The 13,180-nt window shown below is 42.4% G+C and overlaps 3 protein-coding genes across 3 annotated transcripts; 1 reads left to right on the top strand and 2 right to left on the bottom strand.

The window, feature by feature from the left end:
- Window positions 1–451: 451 nt before the first annotated feature.
- On the top strand, window positions 452–3,715 carry LOC114938615 (uncharacterized). The gene is made up of 6 exons (XM_029312608.2): window positions 452–1,067; window positions 1,138–1,174; window positions 1,282–1,453; window positions 1,529–1,615; window positions 1,702–1,729; window positions 1,795–3,715. Exons 1-6 carry the CDS (start codon window positions 995–997, stop codon window positions 3,252–3,254), a joined length of 1,857 nt encoding a protein of 618 aa, XP_029168441.1. The 5' UTR covers window positions 452–994; the 3' UTR covers window positions 3,255–3,715.
- Window positions 3,189–12,429, bottom strand: LOC114938614 (uncharacterized). Its single transcript, XM_029312606.2, has 7 exons — window positions 12,074–12,429; window positions 11,700–11,896; window positions 11,074–11,265; window positions 10,754–11,002; window positions 10,597–10,653; window positions 4,309–10,520; window positions 3,189–4,220 (listed from the first exon to the last, which is right to left on the bottom strand). Exons 1-5 carry the CDS (start codon window positions 12,091–12,093, stop codon window positions 10,616–10,618), a joined length of 696 nt encoding a protein of 231 aa, XP_029168439.2. The 5' UTR covers window positions 12,094–12,429; the 3' UTR covers window positions 3,189–4,220; window positions 4,309–10,520; window positions 10,597–10,615.
- On the bottom strand, window positions 4,086–10,368 carry LOC146721418 (uncharacterized). The gene is made up of 2 exons (XM_085486796.1): window positions 4,309–10,368; window positions 4,086–4,220 (listed from the first exon to the last, which is right to left on the bottom strand). Exons 1-2 carry the CDS (start codon window positions 10,366–10,368, stop codon window positions 4,086–4,088), a joined length of 6,195 nt encoding a protein of 2,064 aa, XP_085342922.1.
- Window positions 12,430–13,180: the final 751 nt, after the last annotated feature.

The raw sequence follows: 13,180 nt of genomic DNA, 5'->3' as shown, positions 1-13,180 counted from the left end.
TACTCTTTATTCATGTATATCTTAATTATGAGATATTTTTGTATTGTAAAATGTAAAAAAAAAAAATAGTTTAAGTGATTTATATATATATATTATATGCTTATGATGATAAAAATGAGGATTATCTGTCCAATTTTTTTTAAGAACATAGAAGAGCTTTGAAGTAAACTTTTTTTTATTCAAAAGCAATGTAATATTGTAGAATATATACATTTAACATACTTTTAAAATATATATCCTTCCAGTTAATAAAATAAACCCTCACTACTAGAGATAAATTCTTCAACAGAGTGGATGATTCATTCTTTATCTCTGAAATCTTTACATATTTTTTTATATATTAAAAATATTCACAAAATATATATGTAGAAATGAAAATTTTTTAAAGATATATCGATAAAGTAGCATTTAGTATAATGACATCACATGATATGAAGGAAAACTATTTTACCGATATATATTTTTTCGTTGTGTTGTGAATTACATAAAGCCACACGTGCAAAATAAAATTTTCGATAAATAAAATGAAAGATTATGCGATATTTGACAAAGAAGAGAAGTAGAGAAGAAAAGTGAAAGAGTGTGATATTGTGTATTTCGATAACAGACAATTATTCATGAGGAAAGAGACAAGACCTCATTATAATATTTTTGTTGCCTTTACCGGAGTGCGATGGACACATTAGAAGTGATGAATTAGACGACTTGAGATATAAAAGAATCTCATCTATTTAATTTGCGAGACGCACTAAAGATTCTTTATATATTTAAGATTCACATTTCTAACCATATAATATCCAGCTAGCTATATTTTTCGCGCGCAAAGCTTTCATTGTGTCAATCTACTAGCCACTCCTTGTCATGACTGATTTTATATCCGAATCCGAGGACACGCGATGCTGAGAAATTGAGACTGCTGAATCGCACTATTTCCAAGAAGAAGAAAGAGTTTGTATACTTAAAAGGAGAGAATTTATGCGACCCTGTGTACACAATGGTTAACTGCAACTACTACCAGCAAGGCAATTGCCGTTATGGGCAATATTGCAAATTCGAACACATAAACAGTAAGATATTTAACATTTAATATTTTTACTATTTTTGCCATCATGAATAATATTGTTTTCCTTCCAATAGCCAACACCAAAGCCGAGCATAACGAGGATGACATCGCGTAAGTTTGACATCAAAGAATGTTGTAGATCAATTTTGTATATAATAAAATGTAAATTCAATTTATATATATATATATTTTTTTTTTTATTAATTTATATATTACAGTATCACTGTTGCTAAGGAGATACTCCTTGCGGAGAGGGGTGGCCAGTGGCTACTGTCATGTTTCGGGCCATTTAGAGATCGTCCTATTATACCAGGCATGGATGATCTCTCTCCAGAAGAAGTGCGATGCGAGATATACGAAGCACAGAAAAATGGCCTGGTTGAACAAGCAGTTAGTAGAATTGCATTGTCAGAATGCTTCCAACTTTTGTAATTTCAAATGTTTATTTTTGGGAATTACTTTTAGAAATTACACTATCAACAATTGTGCCAAGATATGAAAGCGAAGAGAGAAGCACTGAAAAATCCCACCAGAGAGACAATTACAATGTTGGTATGTCTCGATACAATTTCCTTTATTTAATTACTTTAGTCGATATGAAGATTTCAAATAAATATAACAATGCGATTGTGTTTCAGAAAAAGATTTTGGGAAGTAGTCAGAAAGGTGAGTTGAACGTAAGTGGCAGCACAGCTGGGAAATCATATACTAATCTATTTTATTCTTTACAGCTCCTCAATTGGGCCTAGTTAATAACACATCGACTAATAATGTATTCGGAAATAAAACTTTCGTGCAAAGTAACAATCCATTTGGCGGAGGAGGATTCACATCTTCGAGTAACACATCATCGATATTTGGAAAGAGTAATAATAATGCAGCGCCGATGTTTGGTAGTACCACGTCCTTTGGGAACAATCTCGGTGGATTTGGTACCGCGACGAGCACCAACTCCTTCTTCGGTGGGACAACCAATACTTCGACATCGTTTAATAGCGTACAGAACAACACGTCAACGTTTGGGACACCTTCGAATAATCCACTCTTTGGTGGATCGCCGCAAAGCGTGTTTGGTCAAAACACTAACAACGTGTTTGGTACCACGAGCCAGCTCGGCAACGCACCTTCCGCTTCGCTGTTCAACAGTCCAATGACTTCGCAAGCAAACCCTATATTTGGCGGAGCAACAACCACAACGCCCAACTTATTCGGCGGCTCGTCATCGTCCGGCTTACAGACAAACTCGGTCTTCGGCGCCTCCACCACCTCATCCGGCTCATCTTTCAACGGCGGAATATTTAATCAACCGAAGACGCAGATGCACGCGTTCGGCGGGGCCCCAGTTTTCGGCGGGGTAACTCCCAGCTACGCCAATAATTCTAGCGGTAATTCCATCTTCGGCAATGGTCAAACATTCGGCGCCACCACGGCGATACCCACGAGCAGTATTTTCGGAGGATCTACAGCCGTCGCGACCCCGGCTTTCGGGGTATCCGCCGTTACGACAACGCCGGCTTTCGGTGCCTCTGTTACCACAACACCGGCCTTTGATCTGAACCAACAGCATGCTAATAATACCTTCGGAGCGACGGTGTCCGCCCCGAATGTCTTTGGTGGGACGCAAAATACCGATGCCACCATGTCGCTAGGCAACAGCAATGCACCTTTTGGAACATCCATCACCGCTGGACCCTTTGTCACCGTAAATTCGCAGCAATACGATTCTACGAGTGCAACCTCGACACCGTTTGCGGGAACAGGATTCGGCATGGCTGTCCCAAGTAGCACGTTCGGCACCATGGAAACGTCTTCCAGCTCTATATTCGCGAATGCAGGAACCAACTTCGCAACCTCCAACGCGACCATGCCGAATTCTTCGTTCCCCACGTCGACGTTCGGCAATATTAATGCCTCCTCGTCAACTCTCACGACGAATGCAAACCCATTCGCCCCGCGGACTCAGCAAGGTGTCACGCCGTTCGGAAGTGTCGCGCAAACTCAATCCGGTACCATCGACTTCTCCTCTCCGTTCGGGAAATCGCCGTTCAACGCCATGAATAATATTGTTATCGACGATACTGTTTACAGCATGGAAGGTGCATTAACGGATGACGAAAAGAGCATGTATTTGGCTGAGAAATTTATTATAGGTAAAATACCACTCAAACCTCCTACCAAAGATATAAGGTAATTTCATTCGTAGATTTATAAATAACGATACGTATGTGCTGTGATAAGGACGTGGTTTTGTTGCTTGTAAATATCCAAATTTTTCTACAATTCAATAATGTACATATAAACTTGACTTAACTTAAAATATATAAAATCAGATTCTTAGTACAAATTATGGTCGGATAATTAAGAGCCTTTAGCGTGACGTTAATTTGAGCTTCAAATGTTGTACAATTTGAAGAATTTGAAAACTTAATGCGAGACAATATAAATAAAAGTATTATAAAACCATATCGATGTGCAAAAGTGATTTTGGTTTGAGAGATACGATTCAATATACAGGATATATTTTTTGTACTAAGAACTTTTGATTTATTGAAATAAATCATTGTTAACTCGACAGTCCATGTTTGTCAATTAAATAACACGTCAACGTAAATCAAATGTACAATTTTAAATAAATAATACATGTTATATTTACATGACGTGTTAAATAACGTATATTATTTAATGATTAATACACATTATTTTTACATTATGTACAAATGACGATTGATCGTATCACAAATATATGAACTTATTTCATTAGTGTTTATAATAAATTACAATGTGTGTATGTGCGTCAAAAGATAGAGACAGAAAAGGGAGCGAAGAATAGTAAAACGCTTCAGGTAGCAAGTGTACATCATTTTGACAACGAAACGTTATTTTAACGTTCAATGACATATCAGTTTGCTACTTGGGACTATTAGTAAATAGCGCGATACTTACAAATAACATATATAACATATATACATACTATTCCTCATAATCGTTTACACGTAATCCGATCATTATTGTGTATAGAACTCTATAAACATGGCTGCGGCAAGTGACCAAGAGAATTCGACGGATAATTAGTTCGTTGCGTATAGGTCGCAATCTGATTCGACGCAGTCTGCGATAGGCCGGATGGTATACCGTTCGAAGGTTTATATCCGGTGACCTGAAAAAGAAAAGGAGATTTGAGGAACAAGGTCCAGCGAACAAGGAGTAGTCGCTTCGACAACTTTTATATATCAGTAAGATTATACCTTATCATTCATTTCAGGGAATATCGTAGTCAAGTTGAAATTGGTGAGGCTGGTGCCGGAAGGATGATGCGGCATGGCCATCGGGTTGCTCGAGACGATTCCTCCTCGCACCATGTTGGAGTTCATGGAGAAGCTAGTCGCTCCCACGGTCGCGGCACCCTGAGCACTCATAGCTGATGGCGGAGGTGGTGGTGGAAGACCGTTGACAGTCTTGGCGTACACGTTCGTCTGCGAGTGATTCTGGTAAAGGGGATTGGCGTGAGGCGGCGGTGGAGGCGGCGGCGGCGCCAAAAATGTTGCCGAGTGATGATGATAGTCTTCCAACGGGGAAGTGATGCCGGACAGCGGAAATTCAGCGAGATTTTGCATTGGACCAGCCTCGAAGCCGCTCTTTCGCTTGCCCTTCTTCGCGGCAGTGGAGTACGAGCGTTTGTCGCAATTGGGATGCTTCCCGTAATGCTGATGAGTTTTCACGTTCGCGTTCGCCGTGGTGGAGATTGTGTTCGCGCTGGACGTGTTTGCGGTGCTGGACGAACTCGTTCCCCCCATGTTCGGCAACAGGAAGGTGTTGGTCTCCTGTACGGTGTAATCGGCGGTGTTCTCGTGCAGTTGCATGCCCATGTAGCTGTTGGACGTGTTGGTGGAGATGCTGGTGATGAAGTTCCCAGTGGGATATATGGAGTTGGCGGAGTTGGACGAGTACGCGTACGTGTTGAAGTTTTGATTGACCACCGATTGGCCGTAACCAGCCGCGGTGCCATCGTCCGGTGGTGGCGCACTGGAAAAGTAATTGATCGGCATCACCGTGGTATCCACGGCGGCAGTAGCGGCCAGATTCTGGAACTTATTCTGCGGATAGTTGGACGTGAACTTGATTGACGCGTGCTTGTCCTGATGATGACCACCAGGATCGTGAACGCTGGTTCCGATCAGCGCCTCCGCGGTGTAATTGCTCTTACAGTTCCTGCTTCTCCAATGAACATTATTCTGCTGGTATTTTTGCTGCTGCGATTGCTGGTAATTCTGTTCTGTGAACACAGGTCCTGAAGATTTCTGTTCCTCGTGTCTCTGATGCAAGTCATTGGTCGTAGTAGACTTGCGAATATCCATTTGCTGTCGTTTACTGGTCGTTCTGGGACTCGTGTTGCTCTTCCTTTGATGTTTTCTAGCCTGCTGTTGCTGCTGCTGTTGTTGCTGCTGTTGCTGCTGCTGCTGCGAATGCTGAGGCGGATGCGGATGATGGTGTTGATGATGTTGCTGATGATTCTGCTGATGATGGTTCTTCTCTGCCTTTTCTTGCTCTACCAGCTGACTCACGGATAAAAAGGTAGATGCCGGATGTTGCGTATTCTGCGTGTTCAGTATAGCATGCAAATCCCGTCCCGACACATTATTCGCCTCTTTTTCCTTCATAGACGCGTCTTTACTTTGCTCCGTGGAGATCCTAGACGATGGAGTCGCTGCGGCGAATAAAAAGTTCTGCTTCTCCGTCAAATTGGCACTCAGATCGAGATCACCGACCAAGGATTGCAGACTCGACGGCACGATATGCTGATCGACACCCTTGATCGATGACTGACCAATGACGTGCTCGACGCTATTGTGCACGCTGTTCTTCGTCGGCGACCACGGAAACGGTTGTTCTTCAGAGTAAAAAGTTTCCGCGGATCTCTTCGGATCACTTTGCAGAACCGGTAGATTCGCGAAGCTATGAGCGGTGGCTGCATCGTAATTATTGTAGAATTGATTCGGAGTGCCCTGATTATATGCAGGTGTCTGGCTGAACAAATTGTTCTGACAAAAGTCCAGCTCCTTGCCAATCGGCGGTAGAATAATATCAGTAATATTCGCAGAATTGTGCTTCACCTCTGGCGTCATCATCCAGTTGACTGGCGCCTTGACCGCGTGCTGAGGATGCTGATTACCCTTGGACTTGTTGTTACCGCTATTGTTGTTACTACGCGATTGTTGTTGCTGCTGCTGCTGGCTGTGCTTGATGTCACTGCTATTGTAAGTGCCATTGTCGTGCGACAAAACAGAAATCTGCCCCTGGGCGAGAGTCTGATACTTGTGCTGAGCCGGCTGTTGCGTCTTGTCGGCGTACTTGAAATTCGTACCGGCGTAAGTAGTGTCAGCTGAGTGATACTTAATCTGTATGTTGCTCTCCGCCAGATCAAAGTTATGCGGTTCGTAAGTGTAGATCATCTTCTCCTTGGACGACAGACTCTGATGATTCTTCGGACCGTGTTGCTGGGTCTGCTGATCCATGGGGTTGTACTCGTTCTGCAAGTTGTAGCCCGCCGAATCCATGGTATACTTGTTCTTGCTTTTATCACCATCGGCAAATTTATAGTCGTTGCCGGTTTGCTGACTCTGCATCCTGTTCTGCTGCTTCGACGGGTCGTTTCTGGTTTTCGAAGTATCGACGAAAGACTGCTTCTGCGGCTCGATCTTCCCTTGTCGCAACTTGTCGATTCCAGTTGACACACTCGGATAATCGTCACTAATCAATACTTGGTTGGGGAAGCTGGGATTCTCCTTGTGTAACGGTATATAATTGTAATTCTCGCAGATGGTCTTCGCCTCGGTATTATCGTTCTGATGCGGTTGTACTTGCTCAAAGTGCATCAAATTGTTATTATTATTGTTGTTGTTATTGTTACCGCCGTTGCTACCACCACTACTGCCACTGACAGGCGAAAACGTCGTCCACGAGAGAATGCTAAAGTTGGACGAGTTATGAGCAACTGTGGTAGTGGACTTGGCGTGATTCTCCGTCATCGTACTCTGCTCGTAATTGGACGTGGTGACGAGCGACGACGTCTGCTGCGAGTAACGTGGAACAACATTTTGCTGCACCACCGTGGATTTGTTGACCATGGTGTTTGTCGAAGCAACGGCGTTCGTCTTCTTATCGTCCTTGCTGCTGGTATAAGAGACATAATTATTGTGCGTGTCTTCGGCATTCAAAACATTCGTTCGCTCGCCCGCGTTGCTCATCGTCTCCTTGACGTCGTACTGGAACGACTGGACAAACGAATCCACGTCCACCTTCTTCGTGGGAACGTAAGCCGAGTCGCGTATGTGATTGTGTCGCTGTTGCTGCTGCTCCTGAGACTTTGAGTTGAGCACGCCGTTCAGTTTTGTCTTCTGATTCGCCTGATTCGGATTGTCCGACGTGTCCGTGCTCTTGCTCAGCTTCATGTAACTCTGTTGGAAAGGATTTTCCTGACTCGTGCTCTTCGTCACGTAATCTTGGTTCCGTGACGAAGCACTCGCAGGCTCGTTTGCCTCGCCATTTGTGTACGATATCGAGTCTTTTTGCGAGATCGTCTTCGCTTGAACGTAATCATGAGAACTCGCGATGATATGCTCTTGTTTCTTGTGAACGGTGAACGTCTGCGGAGAATCGTTTAGAGCTTGATTGTACACCGGTTGCATGTCCTGAGAAGAAAAGGCTGGAAGAGTGCATTCCTTGGTGGAGGAGTAGTTCGGTAGGCTTTGGGACGTCGCCGGAAGACTTCGATCTATCTGGCTGGCGTAATCGACACGATGATCGGAAACGATGCCACCGGAATTGATGAGCGCAACCTTGTTATGCGACGAATAGGTAACGTGCGACGAACTCTGCGAGCCTTTATCCTTCCCCTGATCCGAATAATCCACCTGGAAAGATCGCAAAGCCGCGGACGAGGAGTTCGTGGTCACTGTCGTGCAATCCAGACGAGTTTCCAACAGATTCTGGGAGCCATCGGCGTTCTCGATGCGCGAGTTTGGATTCTGCGTGGTCGCGATAGCGTTCTTGTAAGAGCTCGGTGTGTGCTGCGGCGTTCCCAGACTGTTGTCTGGGACCGTCGAGTAATTTGGCAGAAAGTTTGGCGTCCCGGAATATGCCACGTCGGAATTACGATTCGTTGTTCCTTGGGAGACGCAATCCACAATATTGCTCTTGTCCGTAGACGCAGGAATGTTCACTTGAGATGCTTGAGACGAGATGATGACGTTGGCGCTGTTCAACGCGTTCGTTGTCGTCAGCTGATCCGGGCGATTCTGGTTTGCTGCCAAACTCGAAGAGATGCACGAGGAATCTACGGTGGAGAAACTGACCGAGGTGTGAGAGAAAAATGAACTTGTAGTCGTCGCAGGTTTCTGCAAGCTTGATGTCAAAACAGTCTGAACTATTTTATACGGCTCTCGTAACGTTTCCTCGCTCATCACTTTCGGCAACGACTTCGTCGTCGAGCACTCCGCAGGGGCAATTATATTCGTATTCGTTGATGCGACTTGCTTCTCTTCGCAGGACGTCTTCAGTCGTTTCTCCGCAATCGCGTGAGATGGCGAGGACGTCTTAATCTTGAAGCTGTTCGGCTCTATCGCGCCGATTTGTAACAGCATCGGCGGAGTCTGACTGTGGTACTTGAAGTCTTCTTTCATCTCCTCGTCCAGGACCTCGGTCTTGCCGTTCAGAGATGATACCAAGGGGAAGGACATCAAGAAAGCCGCCGTGGGCGATATCGACTCCGAGTTGTGCGAGCTGGAAGGAACTTGCAGCGATGCGAATATATCGTTGGACAAATCTGAGTGTAGTCCATCAGTTCTGTTGCCGATCGGGACGAATGTGTTCTCACTGGTATACGATAATGACTTTGACATCTCATCTTTCGAAGTCTTTGTCAATTTAGTCTCGTCGTTAATCACGTTGCTGGTCAACGAAGACGAAGACGATGACGACGACGATGATGAAGATATCGGTATTGTTGCCACGTTGATGACATTCGCACTCGCGTCGGACTTCATCGTCGTCGTAGTGTTCGTGTCCAAGTTTAGGATGATCTTGTTGCTATCTGCAGCGCACATCGCGTCATTGACCTGTTGTTGCTCCTTGGCCGTCGTCACGCGAAGAAGATTATCGAAACGCTTGCCCAGATTGCACGTCTTCTTCAACTCATCCGAACCCACAGCTTTCTCTGCCACGTCAATGTCAGTCAAGGTTGACTTTGCGCTTAAATGCTCCACATTTTCGTCATTCTTCTCCGTTATACTATCTATCGATATACTAAAATTGTTGGAAGATTGATCGACCGCGTCCGTCTCGCGCAATTCGTTGGGAAGCTTGTCCGAAACAACAGTCCTCGACGTATTCACAGCATCTTCGGTTGTTTCCTTGTCCATCTCCAGGCAATTCGCATCCACGATATTTATCAGTTTGTCTGCTTTGGACGTTTTCTCGTTGCTCGCGTCATTCATCACTTGTACGTCATTCGCGTTGTTTGATTCAGTGACAGCGGATTCTTTTTCGTTAGTCACAGCCACGTGCTCATCTCGGATATCTTCTCCTATTTTCTCTATAACGTACTTCAAGCTTTCGATGGATTTGCAAGTGACGGTGAAATCTGACGCTTTTGAAACGATCAGTTGGGTTGAGATATTTACCTCATTGTTTACTTCCTTTCGCTTCTTCTCCTCTGGTTCACCCGTGGAAACGGATTCTGCGGATAAAGCGCGTTTAAGAGCGGTTTTTCGCGCCACGGTCGCGTCTTCCTGAGTCTTGGTAGTATTTTCTTTCGACGATTTCTTCTCGACATTTTCTTCAATCGCTTCCGGGGTATTTGGAACACTTTTATGGTTCTTGGAATGACTTTTGCAACCCTTTTTTACTTCGGATTCTTTTTTAATCGCGCTATCCTTTGGCTTCTCCTTGTGCACCGCCGGAATAGGCATCTTATAAGCCATGGTCGTTTTTGTGATTTCCTTGCTTTTTGGCAGGATGTTCTTATGGCTGCCAATTTTCGTGGCACCGATCATATTCTTCATATTGGAACTCTGAGAATCGACAACCATGTTTGCGTGAATAGTCGGTACGGTGTTCAAGGTGACCTTTTGCACGGTGTTGATCAAAGCATGATTACATATGGAGACGACGGAATTTGGAACGCGATTCGCCAAAGGTTGCATCACAATCATCTGATTCTGCTGCGTGCTGCCGAGGATTATCGGATTAGTTGGCGCTTGCTGTGCATTTACAATGATATTCGATGTCATCGGAGTTACCAAGGGCATCAACTTTCCATTAGAGAAAATCAGAGTATTGGGAGTTAAATTTGTGACAGTGCTGGCTACGGGTGGTGGTGGTGTTGATTTTTTCTTATCTTTACTCTTCTTATTTTTGCTTTTTTTCTTCAACGCTTTTTGGGATTCAATCTTCTTTTCGGCTGAAAAGAAGATAAGAATTCACATTAATGATTGTTATAACGTATCTTGAAAGTATATTGGTTATTTTAAACTTACCAGTTTTCTTCTTTGTATTTTATATTGTACTTGTAGTGGTGGCTTCATTAATAGAATCTAAAAAGAGACAAAATTGATGAGTTATTTATTCGATATCGAAATCTTTATGACGCGTATTATAAATGAATAAGACAATTATTATTCTAAATCTATCTACCATTTTGACATGAACGGCCTGTTTCCTTTGAGCCAGTTTCATCTACACTACTTGTATTATCGGTATTATAACTTTTGCTATTGGCACAATTCACTCGATTTTCTTGATTCTCGATCGAATTACAAACTTTCTTATTGACAGCAGCTTCCTTGGATAACTTTTTCGGAGTCGATGGTGTCTTGATTTTTTTCTTAGAAGGCACTTTATTCTTCACAGATTTTTCCTTCTTTTTTGTTTCTACAGTTTTTTCTGCAAATGTCAACAGTATATATAGTTGGGTATTTTCAACTATTACAAAATCTATTACGCTGCATACTTACTTTCTTCGATCTTATCAAAATATATATCTACATCGTCGACATTAATTTTGTTCGACCATTTCAAAGGACATATTTTTTCAAGAGCCGGCTCTGCTGGCACAGAAATTCCTGCTTCTTTGAGAAGAGTGGACAGTAATTGAGTACGAGACATTAGCTGAGTCACGAGTTTCTTCAAACGAACCAATTCTTCCTCTGAAAAATATTGATATAAAATTAGAAGAATCATTTCAATACAATATACAACTGGTGAACTAGTGTATATTAAGTGCAATAAGCTAGAGCAGTAGATTCTTAACCAGTGTTCTGTGAAATTATGAAAACACGGCATACCTACCTAAAAACAACTACTACAATATTCTTAATATTATAAATATTATTTTTTAAATCTAATTAAAATTTTTTTTATACAATCTGTTATACAATCTGTACTGCATAATTTTTATTACAAAGTATGTTCATGCATATATATGTTATTAGTGTATATAATCTTAATAATTTTGGTGTTCTACAAATTTTTCTTATAATCAAAAGTGTTCTGTAACTTTAAAAAAGTTAGAGTGAAACAAAATATACTTGTCTCACTATAACTTATTGCAGTGCAGCAATAAAGAATAAACTTAACGTACTGTGTGCCTCGGAGGCGTGAGTAGAGAATAACTCATCGGTACGATTATGGAGGTCTTTGATGTACTTTGAAGCGTGGATTAGAATGTCGACTTTGTTGAGTTTGCGACCTTGTTGACGAGGCGGCAGAAGGTCCGCCAACGTTTTGAAGTAGGTGTTCATGCGTTCTCTTCTGTCTCGCTCCCATGATTTCGCTTTGCTGCAACGAGATTTAGACTCAGAAGAGAAGTCAACGTATGGTGAAAGATTACGATTTTGAATTTACATTTCTACAATTATATACGTCGGTTCGAGACGAAGGAACCTCAATTGCGGATAATTCTTTCGCGAGGTGACAATTTAGAAGGTTAGAAAGTTCGTTGAAATTTCAACTCACGTGTTCTCTTTTCGTGGCATAATTTATCCGCTTGGCATCGTTTTGTCAGAAGCAGCCGCGAAAAATGCCGATGCGTCACTTGCCATCGACATCGTGCTCCGATTGCGAAAATTGTCTCGTCTTGCCCGACATTTCCGTTCTCTCGGGGCAGATATAACTCTGAAAACACAGAATTCAACGAAACGCACAGCTGTGCGCCATGAATAAAGAGAAGCAAGAAAGTCGAAGAGGCGAGGAAACGTGTCGTTTAATAGATCAATCAAAGAGGAAGAAATCTACTTTATCGACCGAGATAAGATGGTCAACTTCCAATTTTGACAGATGACCGCGAATTTGAATGACGCGCTTCGATCGCCAAAAATATCGAGACGCGACTATATCCTTCTCCTTTTTCTGTCCAATGACGTCATCAAAGGGCGCGAAGTTTTTTCTTCAATTCTTATTTGCGTCATTTTTTGATCTTTTGTATCATCGTGCTCTCTTTTGTGCGAAACGCGAATAAATACTTCGAGTAGCAAACTGACGTCATTTTAACATCTATATGACGTCATTCGACGTCAAAAATATATTATTTCCATCCCACATTCCTCGACCTTCGTGCGTTAGAGAGGCGAAATCGAAGATCCGGCAATTTGCGCAACCTTCGGAGGTCGGCACGAATAACGTGACCTTCCACTAAAAAAAGAAAAAAACAAAAGAGAAAGAGAAGTCATTTAAGATATGCAAATTTCTCTCGAGAATTTGGTGCCAAAACTCGCTTACTACTTAAAATTCAGATATATTTTCTCTCTTAATATAAACGACATTATTCAAATCAGACTCCTTTCACGATTAAAATTATATAACAGAAATGCGTAAAAATATGTATATCGCTTTTATATAAAATATAAAAAAAAATAGATAAATAAAAATAACAAAAAATAAAATTATAAATATCCTATATAAATGTATTCTATAATAAAATATTTAAAAAAAGACCGGGGGAACGAGAGGTAAAATATATCAAATCGCTCTATCGCTGACGTCAGCTGATGCCAGTTTCGATATCTGCATACCGCGAGATCGACTCTCCGTAACTTCACTCTCTGTGCACTTTCGTGCGGGAAT

This window comes from Nylanderia fulva, unplaced genomic scaffold (genome assembly GCF_048542155.1).
Source record: "Nylanderia fulva isolate GAGA-0341 unplaced genomic scaffold, ASM4854215v1 Scaffold48, whole genome shotgun sequence".
Taxonomy (NCBI): Eukaryota; Metazoa; Arthropoda; class Insecta; order Hymenoptera; family Formicidae; genus Nylanderia; species Nylanderia fulva.
Note: the sequence above shows the minus strand (reverse complement) of the source record. Positions and strands in the feature narration are given on the sequence as shown.

What these genes read in the sequence shown, in the direction of transcription:
- LOC146721418 (XM_085486796.1), bottom strand. Translation starts at nt 10,368, where the DNA reads ATGCCCTTGGTAACTCCGATGACATCGAATATCATTGTAAATGCACAG. An exon ending in TCCCTGAAATGAATGATAAG is followed by an intron (nt 4,221 to 4,308) that starts GTATAATCTTAC and finishes TTTCTTTTTCAG; the next exon opens with GTCACCGGATATAAACCTTC.
- LOC114938615 (XM_029312608.2), top strand. Translation starts at nt 995, where the DNA reads ATGGTTAACTGCAACTACTACCAGCAAGGCAATTGCCGTTATGGGCAA. An exon ending in CATAACGAGGATGACATCGC is followed by an intron (nt 1,175 to 1,281) that starts GTAAGTTTGACA and finishes TATATATTACAG; the next exon opens with TATCACTGTTGCTAAGGAGA. An exon ending in ATGGCCTGGTTGAACAAGCA is followed by an intron (nt 1,454 to 1,528) that starts GTTAGTAGAATT and finishes AATTACTTTTAG; the next exon opens with AAATTACACTATCAACAATT.
- LOC114938614 (XM_029312606.2), bottom strand. Translation starts at nt 12,093, where the DNA reads ATGCCACGAAAAGAGAACAC. An exon ending in TTTTGATAAGATCGAAGAAA is followed by an intron (nt 11,003 to 11,073) that starts GTAAGTATGCAG and finishes TGACATTTGCAG; the next exon opens with AAAAAACTGTAGAAACAAAA. An exon ending in AGGCCGTTCATGTCAAAATG is followed by an intron (nt 10,654 to 10,753) that starts GTAGATAGATTT and finishes GTCTCTTTTTAG; the next exon opens with ATTCTATTAATGAAGCCACC.